At 37.2% G+C, this 16,060-nt stretch overlaps 1 protein-coding gene across 3 annotated transcripts in view; it reads left to right on the top strand.

The window, feature by feature from the left end:
* Positions 1 to 16,060, top strand: part of spns2 (spinster homolog 2) — a 72,642-nt gene extending 56,582 nt beyond the window's left edge. Inside the window, exons 9-13 of one of the 3 annotated variants that reach the window (XR_004221055.1) lie at positions 2,310 to 2,408; positions 3,306 to 3,469; positions 4,520 to 4,593; positions 8,646 to 8,692; positions 11,252 to 16,060. Coding sequence is in view for 2 of the 3 variants with exons in the window: in NM_001126677.1 (NP_001120149.1) it covers positions 2,310 to 2,408; positions 3,306 to 3,469; positions 4,520 to 4,586 (330 nt within the window). In the remaining variant the exon portion in view is untranslated. 3 annotated transcript variants of the gene reach the window in all.

The following is a 16,060-nucleotide window of genomic DNA, read 5'->3' as shown; positions in this document are numbered from 1 at the left end:
TTTTTTTTCTTTGTTGTTTTTGCTGAGAGGTAGCATTGCCTTCAGTGCCCTTGCCCACTGGGTCACTTCTGCCAGACTCATTCTGTTTTATCAGTAGGCAGCTTCTCTCTCTGATTAACAGATAATAGAAAGTGGAGTATGTGAACACAATGCTTAATGCAACCTTTGCCTTTGCGCTTTGATCAGCTTTTGTAAAATCAGCAACCACTGAGTGGAAGAAAGTGACAGATAAAAATAATTTCTGCATAACTTGTAGGCCTTGGCTAATGGCACATATGTTTATCTGATGGGATGTTAGGATCATGAAAGTAAAGTATCTGGCAGTTTGTGTGTGAATTAGCTCTTTGCACTTGCACAAATTAATGGAACCTACCAGTGGCAGAGCTGCCATCGACAACTTAGGGCACACTAATGGAAAATGCAGTGGGAAAAGCTGAAATAAATGCACCTATGAGTTTGGTATATATTTTCATTTAATGTCCATATTGTGTACCTAAAGAAGATTATATATGTCAGTACATAGATTTACCCTATATTGTGGGGCAGATGTATGTGTGAAATTAGAGCTCACCACAGTAAAATTTCTCCACTCTCTATTAAATCCTATGGGATTTATAGAGGTGTATTTATCAGTGGGTGAGTGGTTCACTAAGTAAGCTAGAGTTCACTATTTGAGAAATATGCCTCTGAAAATCCTATATGAATGAGGATGGAATTTTATTGTGGTGAGCTCTATTATTACTCTTTGATAAATCTGCTCCTATATGTACATTTGCAGCTGCTAATGAATGTGCATGTACTAAATTCTTCAGGTTATTTTGCCAGGCATTAACTGCTGAAAATCCATAGTCTAACCCCGTACTTGCAGGGTACGCATCTATTTATTCTGTGTAATACTTTCAATGCAGTCAAAACAAATACTGATCAGGCACATCAAATTCTCCCTGAACTTTTTTCTTTCCATGGCATCTGAAAAATCTGTGTCTCATAAATGTATAACCTCTGAATAATCTGAGGTAAATAAAGAACACATGCTTTTAGGTCAGCATTTCACTGTATTAATATTTTTATGAAAAATGAAGGTGCACCATATGTTGCGGTGCTGTGCAGCAGGGACTAATATATTTGCAGACATTGTGTAAATGGAGAAAGCGGCTCTAACACAAACAAGTTGAGGGGTCATGCAAAGGCACATTTCACACATAGTTTTTTCCTGTTCGTTTGCAGTTTGCTCAATTAATTCTTGAATTCGGAATAATCTATTGATATAATTCGTAGCAGGTTGGCTCCATCTTGTGTTTTCAGTGCAGCTTGGGGGGGTTAATGGCCAGCTGCAATATCAACCTAAAACATAATAAATATAAACTGAAGGCCATTCATGTCTTGTTTTACATTATAACCACCGAATGTTATAGTTTATAGTTGCCACACATGAACGCTTATAGTGTATGGTGCATAGATTTCATGTTCCATTGCTTTCTGACAATAAGAGCATGACACAGTTATGTCACTGAATTCCAATAGTTTTTGTTAATAAACCTGTCAAATGCTTGAGGAATGTACAAGTGCTACTTGATGGGCGTATACCACTGACATGTACAAGTAATTAACACAACCAGTCTTGTAATATTTGGGTAACACCATTTTTTTAGCAAAGAGTTGCCCCTTACTGTTTATGCAGAAAAAAGAAAAAATAATTTTCTTTCCTGAAACCAGTGATTTTTATTTTTTAGTTACCCTTTGTCCTTTCCTGAATTCTTGAGCCAAATTTTTTGCAAATACTCGCATCAGTAACACAATGTAGGGCCCATTGTTTTTGGATTTTCCAGCAACATAGTTGGAATGTACCTCTTTATGTTTATGGCATTGTGAGTAGGAAAGTAATCATGGCAATCGTCTGCTGGCTCACTAGGAATTTCCTATTGAACAAATTAAAGTAAACATGGGACTTTGGCTTCGGACATATTTTTCTTTGAAAGGAAATGTTTTAGATGTTATGTTTTTGGTTGATATGTTAAAAGGGCAAAATATAACCCCAAGCTCAGTAAGATAAATAGCTGTAGCAGATCCGTCATATTATTACCTTTATTTTCTTCAACATTAATAACTAAGTAGACATAGAAAACTGGCATGTCCTTTTTTGAAAGACTATGTTGGGTATAGTGCAATATTTTCATATAGTATGTATAGCAAAATACAGGAAGCAACATGAACTTCTATATATGGATTAATTAAATAAAAAAGATTCTATGATTGGCTGTCATATACTTTCCAATACTTAACCCTTCTTTTCATTCTCTGCTGCACAGTATGTGGTCATACCAACACGGCGAGCAACAGCTGTTGCTTTACAGAGTTTTACGTCTCATCTTCTAGGGGATGCTGGTAGTCCATACCTGATTGGATTTGTAAGTACACTACATACATAAATAACTATCCCAGAATAAAAAACAATGACTTAATAATTCATAAATAAGAGGCAACACAGAATAGAATTTTGAGGCTGGTATGAAATGCATTGAGAAATGGCAGTCCTGAAATTTTAAATAAAGGGGATTTCATATATGAAGACAGAATATCATGAAGGAATGATAATGTGATTATATAAAGCATACTTTATAGCAAAGGGATCATATAGATGGAACTGATTGGTATAGAAAACCTAAATCACGGTCTTCTGTCAATCATCAGTGGTGTGTGGCATTTACCCCCTGTCACACCAAGCATGCACCAGCCCTTCCTATATACAGCCCTGTTTTGTTTAGCCTTTACCCATATAGTTACTCCTCACTCCATTTATCTGATCCCTTTTTCTAAGACCCTCATCACTTCAAGTGCCAAGTGATTGTATTTTCTCCTTCCCCATTTTCCACAAAACTATGTGCCTCTCTGAAGTGGCTGAACACAGTGCAAAAGCTTATGAGATAGGCTTTCTGGGATTTACATTTTAAAATCACTTTATTATTGTGTAATTTATCATATATCACAGAAGGACTTGGGCTGTAGGAGTGGAAACAAATAGGAGAAATAAGTACAGGAAACAGAATAAAGTGCCTGGTATAAATCGTATTTAAAAAACCATAAAAACAACACAATTAAAATATACATTGCAAAAGTGTTCAGAAGCAATAGAATTTAAATTCCTTAGCATATAATGTATATCCACTGTTGAATTAAAGAGTAGCAGATTATGTCCAAGAATAGATACTGATTTTCCTTATCCTTTGTGCTTTTGTTCTTTGGACATGTCTTCCAAGATTTAATTTCCTGTTATCTTTAATATACCTTTTTTTCTCCATACTAAGATCTCAGACCTTATCCAGCAGAGCACCACCAAGTCTTCCCTTTGGGAGTTCCTCAGCCTTGGCTACGCACTTATGCTCTGTCCCTTTGTTGTTGTCCTTGGGGGGATGTTCTTTTTGGCCACAGCCCTCTTCTTCTTGGAAGACAGAGAAAAAGCAGAGAAACTGTAAGTAATGAGGGCACTTTGCTTACCTCCCTGTTGCAGCTAATAGAAGGCTAATTTTACATTTTATTTCACTTTTGTGCAAAAGCAAACTGCTTTATTTCCCTTGCTCATTCTAGCCATTCCATAATCATCACGAGTGCTGCCATCAAATCAGTCCAACCATGAGCCTCATTCACCAGTGCAGATCACAATTTGTCATTTAATTTTAATTGATGGTTACCATAGTAAAAGGTGCTTTCTTTAACACACTAACTAATTCCAATGCATGAAGCTTTTATTGGGAATCAACTAACATTAACACTATTCATCATCTACCTCTCCAATATTTCTTTCACTGTAGCAATGAACACATTATGATGAAATGATCCACTGAGAGACCACATTATAATGACTGTTATTTGGTAGAGATCTTTTCTGCAGGATCTTGAAATGATTGTTAAGATTAGAACTATGAATGTACGGACTGAAACTTCCTAGAGTTCCTACTATCTCACAAGCTTCTTAAACAATCACAGCATAATGATTATCTCCATCTGCTTTTATTAACTAGTATAAAGTGCACTATACAACCTTTACTATAGATATGGCTTTGAGTAAAGAGAACCCATAGTTCCTTAATTTCTATGATTCTGACATGACATTACAGTAACCAAACACATATTAATATTCTAAAGATACCAGTCAAAACCAAAGCAAACTGTTCAAGAGAGGTTGCTTTTAAATAAAAGCAAACTACAGTTTTATATTCTCTTTATACTCTACTAAAGCTTTTATCATGCCACATTATTATTAACAGGATACTGCTCCTTTCATTTAACTGACAGTAAAAGCTAATAAAGAATTTTTTTCTAGCCATTAATTTTATTAAATGCAACACATGACAGAAATTCTTTGACATAGTTTTCCTTTAACTTGGATTGATCCTATTTTCCTATCTAACATTAATGTAACTAAACTAAACTAAACAAATAGTGTGGTTCTACTCAGTGTGCTTATCTAGATAGGAGCTAGTGTTCTGAATTAAAAAAGGGTGCCTTTTCTTCCCAATAGAGAGCCGTGCTCAGATCCCTTCACTGTTGGCAACTGTAGTGACTCAGAAGAAGCTTCCATCTTGTAGCCTTTAGGTTGGTCTGCTTTTTGTTTTATTTCCTTTATTTTGCTTTGCTTTTCCGACTGCACCAGTCGGTGTGATTTGAGCGAGACCCTGTTCACACTAGTTATTTTAATTTGGCTTCGTCTTACCAACTCATGCATTGCAACATGTCATATGAAATACTACTTACTGATGTTTGTAAGGGTAGAAGGCTCTATTACCTGGGTGGACTTAAGGATGCTGCATAGGAAATCAAACTAAACTCCAAGTAGAATCACACATTTATTAGGATATTGGGGGTTTCTATTGAAATCTGACATGTTTCAATCCTTCTGCTTGGTCTGACTTCAAACAAAGTCATTAGCGTGAACTAGCACTTACTAATTTTTTATTATATTTTGTGACAAAGAAAGCACCATCTCAAACTCATAGTAGCCATGCAGTATATTTCAATATTTGCAAAATGGTACTAGTGTATAGTGATCGACAATTGCGCACCCCCAAATGGACGATATGGAGGCATCCTTAAGTGACAATATTGTGTTTATTTTCTCAGCTACATATATAAGTTTGTTTTTATCTTTCTTAGAACAGCTTTTTTCAAACTACATTGTTTCTGCTTTTGACCATTTCTCCATTGTTTATCCTGTTTAGCTTTCTAGAATTAGCCAGATACTTCCTTTTCCTTTAACTATCCGTAGTAGCAAAGTATTATAGCTTGTTAGACATGGATCAGAACCACAAAATATAGAATAGGTGGTATAAGAATGAAGTTTGCACTTGTAAGAATTGTAAGAAATTTTTACCTTATGCTTGTATAATGATTTTTCATTTGCTGTGTACACCATGCCTGAAGCAGGGACCCAAGTAGACTCAAAAGCTTGCATTTTATAATCAACTAAGCCAATAAAAGTTATTACTTACTCTATATATTCATTCCATTAAGAGCTTCAGAAGGGTGTAAAGGTGCTGCTTCACTTTATATTACCGGCACTTTAAGAATTGTAGGCAGATTGCAGTTTTTCAGGAATATCTTGCTTTGTTGCTATGATGTACTCATCAGAATATTTTAATCGCACCATGATCATATAAATACCTTTATATGCAAAATAGTAATTTCATCTTCTAGATAAATGGTTAGGCTTATAGTTCATATCTGCTGCCAGGGTTGGCAAATAAAGAAAGAAAAAGATAATATTAATCAAAACTACTCTCTCTATTACAAAGCACTTCAATATATTGATGCAAGAGCCAGGTAAATTTAATAGCAGAAAAGCTAGAAATATACTGTACCTTCAGCCCTGTGCAATGAAACAGCTTTTTTATTGAAATGACAAGGACAGTGCATTTCCCTTCCCTTTCTTTTGTTATTCCCATAAGGTTTGGACATGTTTAAATAGTGATAAATCACTGCTAAATGTGGCTTATGCATGGGAGCAAACCAGGCTCCACTAAGCGGTGAGTGGCCATGGAAATGATGCTGTATATAGACAATGCTTGTGGAGCCAGGGGCTTCCTTCTTTTCTTATAATACTGATGTTTATCTCAGATCCAGATGAAAAGGTTAACCATTGTTTCTAACCTATTTAAGAGATCTACATTAGCAATCCATTTCCTAAAAAAGAAAAAAAAAATAGATTTTTACTGAACTATAAGTACATTTTCCATTGCAGACTTGGCAAATTCGTGTTCCTAAAGTTAAAAAAAATACCTGTGCACAATATAAAGACCTATAGCCCAAATCATGGGGATGCTGGAAATATACTATACTGTGCATTATCAAACAAAATGATTTTAACAACAAATTGAAAAATATGTGGTTTTGTGGTATTTGCTGCATGGTGTGTCAAATGCAACAAAGTTTAAAAGAGGCCAAGCATGGTGCAGAATCTACTACTTTACTGCATTAAAGCCTGGGTAGAATTGCACCATGAAACTTTTTTGGTATGTGCATATATATGTCCAAAAATGAAAAGATCTGAATTCTCACTGTGGGTAGCACAGATCACTACTCTGACATGGCAAATTGGCATCTGTAACTGATGATACGCGACAATGATTTCAGATTGTTACCAGACCTCATTCACTCCATGCAGAAGTGGCAGATGTACTAATGATAGTTATAGAACACCTAAACCCAGTCTATCAGTAAAGTTCACTGGAATACCGAATTGTAAGCAAGTCTTTATTACATGATTACATTTTATCATTTACTTTGGAAACCACATTCATGCTACCTGAAAACCTAAAAAGCAGTGTTATCATCGCTCATAGTTCTCTATTTGATTCATCATCCCAGACCAGTATTAGGGATGAGTAAATAAGGTTGCCACTAACGAATTTGCAGCAAAATCTGGGAAATTGCCTGTGGCAAAGTTTTTTTTTTTTTAAATTTCTTGTGAACATTTACATCAAATATTTGCCTAGCGTGTGCAAGCAGGAGATGCGATCTGTCCACAAAGTTATTGCCAAGTAGGAGATCTCGACTCCTTGGCACAGCCATTGAGGACAGAAATGGGTGCAATTTTAGTGCAGAGCATGATCGATCTCCTGATCTGGACAAGCATTGCGGACAGAACTGACAGGCAGGGCAAGGAGGAGGCACAATCCAAGCCTGCTACCCCTGGTTCTGTCTGCAGTGTTTGTGCAGAGCAGGAGAATGCTTACCTGGATTTGGCCAGCTCACAGGCAAAGCGAATCACTGCGGTTGTTCTTTTGCCTTGTCTGGAATAAAGAAGGTTTGAACAATAATAAATAGTGATTCTGATATATTTTGATATTTATCCAGATGATAAGACTAGACTTTTTAGTTGAATATCTGCAGTATTGTAAAATACACAGATGGAGGTTTGGGTTTGAAAGCGCATAAAAGAACTAAGAACAAACAAAACCACAATATTTGCAAAATGTTTAATTTTACAAATGGAACTCTTTTAAAATAATAATAGTCAGTGCTTACAAAGCCCATGCAAGCTGCTTTATACAGAATAATTACAATCAAACAATAACTATTTTGGCCATATCAAGGTGTATCCAGCAATCTGAAAGTCTGGATGTATGTGGTTGGCTGAGGTAGAATATAGCAGTTCCTTTGTGTTACAGGAGAGACTATATTGGGGAAGTATTTCACAAGAATTTGTTTGAAGAAAACCTGGTGCGCTCTTGTTTCATTTATCTATATTAGAATCGAGAGATTTGGTCTGCAGGGACTAGTATAAACACAGCTGCAGCTTCAGTACAGAGATAGGGGAAGCTGGACTACGAACCAGCGAGCATTTTATGTTGTATTTCTATATTTTAGTGTTGTAGAGCAGGGCTGTCTAAATGGTGTCTAACAATTTTCTATGACCCTCAGCATGCCCAAGATCTCCATATTTATCCTTCTTACAACTTCTATTTAGAGGACCTAGATGACTTACCTTGTTCCACAGTTCCAATCATTGTGTCTTAATGCAAAAATAAATTACATTTCTTTAAAACAAGAATGCCCTGACTGTTAATTTCCCTCTGTTGCTGAACTGCAACAACCTGTAGCTGGCTGTAGTAAACAACAACTCAAGGGTCACAAGTTGAAGATTCCTAATTTACAGTAACTCAGTCAGTCCAAATGTGATGTCTAAATCATTCATTTGTACCCATTACTCTGCCCAAGGGTAGAGATCCCCCATTATTAAGCAAATGACAGTCACACTGTACACTAATCAGTCCTTGCAGCTGTCAGAATAATTGTTTGTCATTACAAACACTTCAAAGGCTTCTGTGGGCACATTACTAACTTAATGACACAAAGTCTGACACATTTTGTTCATTGAAAGCATATAATACTCCATTCTGTGGCTCTGAGAGCGCAGTACACATATTTCAACCCCCCCCCCCCCCCTATATTTAGCAAACTACAAATTCATGTTTGTTAACACAAGGTGAGGAATTAACAGTAAAGCAGAGGTGGAAAAAGTGAGGATGAGCTGGTAAAAAAAAAAGCCAGGAATGGAAAAGCAAATGAGAGAGAGAAAACGCTGAACTTTTTCATTTCGTTTCTGTGCTATTCTTAAAAATGACATTCTCTGTTTGTCCTTTATTTAGGGTGAATCAACTCATGATGCCGTCAACTGCTGTAAAGGTCTGATAAGGTAAGGTTTAAGGGCTGCATGATGTACACGTCTGTCTTTTATTGTGTGTGTATCTGAAGCATATCAGTGATACATGCAATGACAATATTTATGTGCATGTGTAAATTTACTGCAGATTGGCTTTATTATAAAGCATAAACATAGTTCAAAGAGCTGTACAATAGAAAAGTGTATATTGTGTATAAGATATACAATTCACATACATGGGCAGATAAGCTGTCAACTCAGTCCAAAGGGACTGAGGCTCTTAGGCAGTGCTTGCAATCCACTGACATACATGTCCTATGTAATAGCAACATACATGCATTATTTGTGTGCCCTTTAGCTCTGTTCCAGCATTTCATGCCCTAGGGCACACATTTCTTCTTTCTTTTCATTGTGGATTTCTCTGAAAGCTGTTAGTGGTGCCCCCTGCTGTGCTTGCCTGATTGCCTCCCAAATAACCAAAGGACTTTAATTACCATCCTTGTCGATCCTTTAGCATTCTGTTATAAACATTTGCACAAATCACTACTTCAAATAAAATGTAAGTCGTAGCTGAAGAATTTCTCCCCCTTTGCTTAGCACTGAAAGGGAGTATTAGGCTTTAGGCTGCTTTCATATGCGGCATTCTGTCAATTAGCAAGACTCAGCAGCAAATGCAGTACTGACATCTGTTCTTTTATAGCAGCCTGCATGCAGAGAAAATAGGGAAATACAAGTCATGCAGTTGGATGAAGTACACCGGGTTGAATATTCTATTGCCTGTCTTAATTTCAGGTGGCAGCTCTTAAAACATGGCATAGAGCCAGAGCAATTCATATCTGCATAGGCAGAAAGCCACAGAAATGTATTTCTAACCACACCTAATACCACATAAAAGTCCCGACTGCAGCCAAAAATAAATGGACCAGAATGGATTTTTTTTTTTTTTACAAAGTCATTAAAGTGAAAGTATCAGATTGACTCCGTAATACGCATAATGTGATATATAAAAGAGACAGATTTATGTATTGGCGTTCTTATTTAATCATAGCATTTTTATCGTTTTTTTTTTCAAGCAGGTATAAGCAACCTGTGGCTTTGCAGCTGAACTGCACTTTGTAGCATTGGAAGTAGATGTTGAAAATTGTAGTTCAGCATTTAATATAGAACAGACATAGCAGTGTTTTGCAGTTTGAGTCAGTGGGACTTCAGTGTGTAATTATAAAAGTTTTCCTTGATTACCAAATCTTTCATTGTGGGGACCTCTATATAAAATCAGAGAGCAGTTGCTGATATGAAATCAGGGCAGTATAAAGTTCACCTACACCCTTTATCACTTCTTCTCAAAGCATATTAACCCTCCCTGTAAACATGCACTCATCTCAGGGAGAATCACCCTTCCCCACCAGTAGCCACTTCTCATTATGAAGTAGTGCTCAGCACAGCAGTGTGCCATAAGGCATCACTCACTGACCTGCTAAACCCTTTCTGCTACAAAGTCCCTTCCCTCTGCAGCTCTCCTTTCTATCCATGTAGCCTCATCCACAGCCATCTCCTCCTCATTATCCCTGCCTCTCCCAGTCAATGTTGGGCCTATTTACGAGTAATAATAACATACAAAGAATATGCTGTCCCTTACTATAAACAATCATGAGGAATTATCTGCTTGGAACTTGTATGTTATCCCCACATTTGCTTGGATTTCCTGTGGTTGTTTCAGTTTCCTCCCACATGCTGAAAATACACTGGCAAGTTAATTGTCTGCTGATGAAACTGACTGTACTGAGGGTGCCTCCTCTAGGGCAGCGACTGATGTGAATCAGCTCTCTCTATACACTGTTGCTTTATAGGACAGGACTAAATATTTACATTAGAATATAAAAATACATATATTCCTTGATAACGCCCATGGCCTCAACTGCATTTTACAAATGTTGGTAGGTATTGTACCTATTCTGACAGGTGCTTGGTTCTGTACAAGACAACTATGGACCTCCCACCCAACAGTACTATATCTGTCCAGCCTATAATGACATTCTGAAAGTAAAGGAAAGTCATGTGAAATAAAGAATTTAGGTTTAATTATTGTTGGATTTTGTGCTGCTCAAAAGTTTTTTGTACTGCCATAAAAATGATCCAGTTGCATTTTTTTTATTCAAATCTGAAAAATTGACCAGGATCCACTGGCTTCCAGCTTTGTTTATGTGCACTGTGAATCATATGATCGCAGTGGGCGGCCCTTAGTACTTGAAATTGAAATTTTCTATTTTGGATTATCCAATGGCACATACTCTAAAAAGTATATATTTATGAAAATGGTTTATTTAGATGAAGTAGGGTTTTACATATAAGCTGTTTTGTGCAATATATTTTTATAGAGTCCTACATTGTTCGGGGGTATAGTTTTCCTTTCAGGTTGGCATTAGGTAGCCATGGGTTTAACTGCAATATAATTTCAAATAACATATATATTATTATTCATTGTTGGAAGGGAAGTATTTGTGACCACAATGAATAATTGTGCCTATGCATACTTATTCTTCCTGTTATACAGTGCATGGTTTAGATACATCATTTGCCTTCATTTTTTTACAGAACAATCCAGGTATATAAGGAAGATCTGACAGTTCCTGGGATACCCCACCTGCACCTCGAAGGCTGCATCTTGGGGATTCTGATGAAGAAAACAAAAGAAAATGAAGGATCATCCCTCACACAGACCCTTCATTATAATCCAATCAATAAACTAAACCATTACAAAAGAACTCAACACTGAAAGGTAAAATTGCCAATATTTGCAGTTTATGAAGAAAATTGAGACTATGCAAAGTAACTCCGGACACATGAAGTATTTTTTTTCGAAGTGACCGCCTTCTTTGGCTAGTAGATGTGTTCCCAGAAGGTAAAGTGGATGCACTGAATCTTCATCATTCCAATGTATGACTATACAACTGTATACATCACACTGTGATCAGTGGGGAAGAAATCAACAGCAGCCATTGCTCGGAATCTCAGACTTCTTTGCAGAGAAGCCAACCAAGTGGGTAACGCCAGGCAGCAGGCAACTTTCAGTGTGCAAGTGTGCAGCATTACATATCCCGCTGTCCCATAAAATGATACTGGGAGCTGGAGAGATAAAGGGTCATATCCCTAATGGTAACATTTTATTACATATTGTTGAGGAATACTTTGTTTAGATGAAGACAATGTATGTATACTAGCTGTATATACCTTTTTTTTTTTTTTTACAAGTCTGTATATAAATACATAGAGATATATGTATATATATTTTACACATGCCAAAATTTTATTTAAACCTTGAGCAGTTCCAAAGGCTCACGTTTCTACTATCAGTGGATATTAATGGATATTTATTCGCTAAAGTCTGCATTGCAACAGCTTTAATATTTAATTATTCAGCAAAAGCTAGAAAGTGAATGTGTTACTAACGTTTTTTGTTTACATACTGCGTTAAAAATGTGTGATGAAATTTCTTCCTTGTTTGATGCACCTGATGGAAGAAATGGATGAGATTTTTAGGCAGTCAATGGTTTACAGTTTGGATGTAATACAAAGACAAAATTGAAGAATATCAGCAGTGTATGAATATGATTACAGTGTTAGCTTGGGGGAGAAGCTTCAATGTATTGCAAAGAACCATGCAAGGTCAGAGGTCTGGTCTTAAAAAAATCTATATATATTTAAAAAAGCAATACTGCTGGGGAGTGCAGCCTTCCAGAATCACCCACCCTGATGTGACCCTGGATGCAGCCATATTTACGACTGTGATTTTCTACAAGCATCTCTAATGTTTTAAAAGTTTTCTGCTTTTTTCAAGCCTGGTAATTTTGGGGTTCATGCTCCTGATGTGTGAAGAGTTATAACTCATCATAAGTTTTGATGGACTGTTTCGCCATTTTAGCAGTGAACAGCAGCTATCAGGCCAGGTTTGAACCTTTCCTGATTCCCAATACTAACTTGAAAAAATATTGCCTTAATTTACAAAAACATGGAACCAAAACTGAAATATACAGACATTAATCAGACGAATAAATGTTCACAATTTTTAATTCTACCAAAATTCTTAAAATACTTTTACATTCTATACTCTTTTTTCCCATTATTTATCTACAGCACATAGCTTACCTTTACATCCTGTACTGCATTAGGCTTTCTTGCTGGCTTGCAAGTTGGAATGCCAAATATTTGAGCTCTGTGCAGAAGTTTATAAGCATTTATGCTTATGGCGACCAAGATGTATAGAAACCTGCTATGCACACTGTAACAGAACAGACTAGGCCATTGTATTATAGAACTATTCATTGTACACAGAGCTGTATTTTGAAAGTTTCAGGCACACAGTGCCCTGCTTTGCAGCTTACGACCTAAATTTTTTGCCTGAGGCGCAAAGACATTAAACCTGGGTTTTGGCAGCCCATGGTAGGCACGTGCCCCACTTACCATCATAAGCCAAGGGACTTCCTTTGAAATATAGGGAGCTGACAAAAGAACCACATCCAGATCTGCCAATGTGTTTGTCTAATAAGAGACTATGGTTCAGAATGTTAGGATATTGGGAGATAATGCAGTCATTTGCACTGGAAGCTATATCTCTGTGCCGTAACTCAAAAAACTGCATTCTTGCAAAGTTCTGAAACCTCATATATTCTAGTAGCCTTAGTTGATAACCCCACCAGACCCACCTAACCTGAGCAAGTAAGAATCATGAAATTAAAATGTTAATGTTAGTGTATACCATTGTGACATTGCTTTAAGGCTACACAGATTTTGCCACTCAGGCAGATAACTGCAGTCAAAGCAGCTCTTTCTGCTAGTCAGTGCTATTCTCAGAGATGTATGGGAAGCATTCTGCCTGTAGCTGGGGACCATTACCTGTAACCAGCAGGTCTGCCATGGGCAGAACATTTTCTATCAGGCCAAGACTGGCTATGGATTCTGGCAAATGCCAGAGGGGCTGCTGTAAAATGGCAGTAATTGGGCAGGTGGAGGGCTGTTTGGGCCTCTGTGTACTTGGAATGCCAGGGCCTATTTTAAATCAAATTAGCCCAGACCTGTTTTCCAAACACATATATAGGAAATGTGACTGGTGGGTAGGAGTGTTTTGACTGCTGGTATTTTCCACATGTGTCTGATGGAGGTGAAAATGCCTTGTGTAGCATTAGCTTTAAGGAAAAACTAGAGAATTGCAGTAAGGCTAGCTTAGAGTTTCCTAAGCTAAAAAGCATGTAGAATTCAATGTTAAAAAGAGTGTTTGGCAACACCCACTGTATTCAGTATCCCAGTATTCTCTTTTCTATAACCATTAATGAAGACCCCTTATTTACAAATGGAAGCATATCTAAGGTTGTCAGTGGAACATAGTAGTTCAACCTCTGGATGACAGCAAATTGTCCATCTCTGTACTGTACATTACATTGGCCAAGAGAGTTGTTTGGCCACATCCAGAAGACATTTTGACAAATAGAAAGTGGCAATACAAATTCCTCTTAATTAGCTGAACCAAACAGCATATTGTCAGTTAAGATAGCTATACACAGTAAGATCTATCCCCCCCGATATTCCCACCTTGAAAAGTCAATATCGTGCTAAACGATTGCTTTATAATATAGGAGATAGGAAAGGTTAGAGGGAGGACACATCAGTAAGCTTATGTGGCCCCCCATCCGATTAAATAATCACTGGCCAATTTTCAGGTAGGGCAGTCAGAAGGGCTCTATACATGGGCAGATCGGTCTACAAGACTCAAATCAGCAGCTGAAATCTGTATGGTGCCTTAAATTAATAATAACATTAGGTGGTATGAATGTGAATCTCTGATGGGTTAGGTTATAGTATATATATATATATAAGTAAAGTAAAGTAAAGCAAAGTAAGGAATCACTGGCACTCACGTGAAGATTCACAAAAAGATGCCTGGGTGCAGCAATCAAAACCAGGGAAACATCGATGAAAAGGAAGCCGCTCTCACAGGACTTATGTTCAAAAACGTATGTAGTTTATTCAACTGGTGAACTGACGTTTCGGCTGAACCTCAGCCTTTCTCAAAGTTGCGAGAAAGGCTGAGGTTCAGCCGAAACGTCAGTTCACCAGTTGAATAAACTACATACGTTTTTGAACATAAGTCCTGTGAGAGCGGCTTCCTTTTCATCGGTGGCTCCTTGATGACTGAATTTGCAAAATGTCTCCTGTGCTTAGGCAACACTGGGTCAGGAATATATTTAAGCAGCTGATAGACCTGGAATTATTTTCATTTAACTGATAGGCGCTCCTTTGCAATATATTGTAGTCTTCTCCAGGGATGGGGCAAGAAAAGGTAATTTAATTCCCTAAGGAATGTAGAGCATTGAATAAAATACATAGGAGAATAACAATGCAATTAAAGGTTTTTCTACCAGGAACATGTAAATTTGGCCCAGTGTGTGGGAGTGGTAGTTCACCAACACCTATAGGGCTGCCGGCAGGGGTATATCTAATGCTATCCATTCGTGTATGATGTCAATACTAACTGAACAAAATGGGAACAAACCAATGGTGCTCAGTGTCTGTGCTACAAATACTTTATGTATATTGTTATATGTTTCAGGTTGATTACAGCTGAGATAGCTCATAGAGTGGTAGATCACTACGGCTACATACACGTTGGTGTTTATTAGCACCTATTAGAATAGATTGTGCTGTGTATGATTGCACCTTGTACTCACGCCCAGCGGAGAGGCTTTACTTTATATGGGGGGACGAGGGTCAGATGAATGGTAAATATAGCATAATGTCCGTCAGTATCCAGTATTGTATTTACCATAAACCAAACCTTTTCCCCCCTCTGGGCGCATTCATGGTGCACTCAAATGCTGCACACCTTAACCAAATACAGTATGACATGCACTCATGTCTGTGTAGCCATAGAGATACTGAAGCACAGCTATGTCTCAAAACCAGTCTGGCAGACAGTGCCTGGGGGAATACTGATCAGAACATTTTAGGAACAGGTTTTTTTGTTTAACTCATTCATTGTCTTTTTTTGTCTGTAATCCAGAATATCATTTTGTACAAGCTGATCCCGTAACAAAACAAAAAACATTTGTATTGTGTTAAATGTGAAATGTTAACACTTTTGCTACGGGGAAACCCTGGAAGAGCTGGTCCCTTTATGTACCGACTACGACACCAGCACTTAAACAAAATATCAGTTTTACTATGTGATGTACACAAGCGGATGTTTTCTTGTTATACAAGAACTAAAGTACAATAGCTTTCTGATTTGTTCAGGAATAAAACAAAAGGACTATATTATTTTTTAGAGAAATTGTAAACCTCAGAGTATAAGAAAAAGCCAAATATATACATTTATGTAAATGATATACAAAATAAACTATTTAAAGCAAA

Source organism: Xenopus tropicalis, chromosome 2, assembly GCF_000004195.4.
Source record: "Xenopus tropicalis strain Nigerian chromosome 2, UCB_Xtro_10.0, whole genome shotgun sequence".
Taxonomy (NCBI): Eukaryota; Metazoa; Chordata; class Amphibia; order Anura; family Pipidae; genus Xenopus; species Xenopus tropicalis.
Note: the sequence above shows the minus strand (reverse complement) of the source record. Positions and strands in the feature narration are given on the sequence as shown.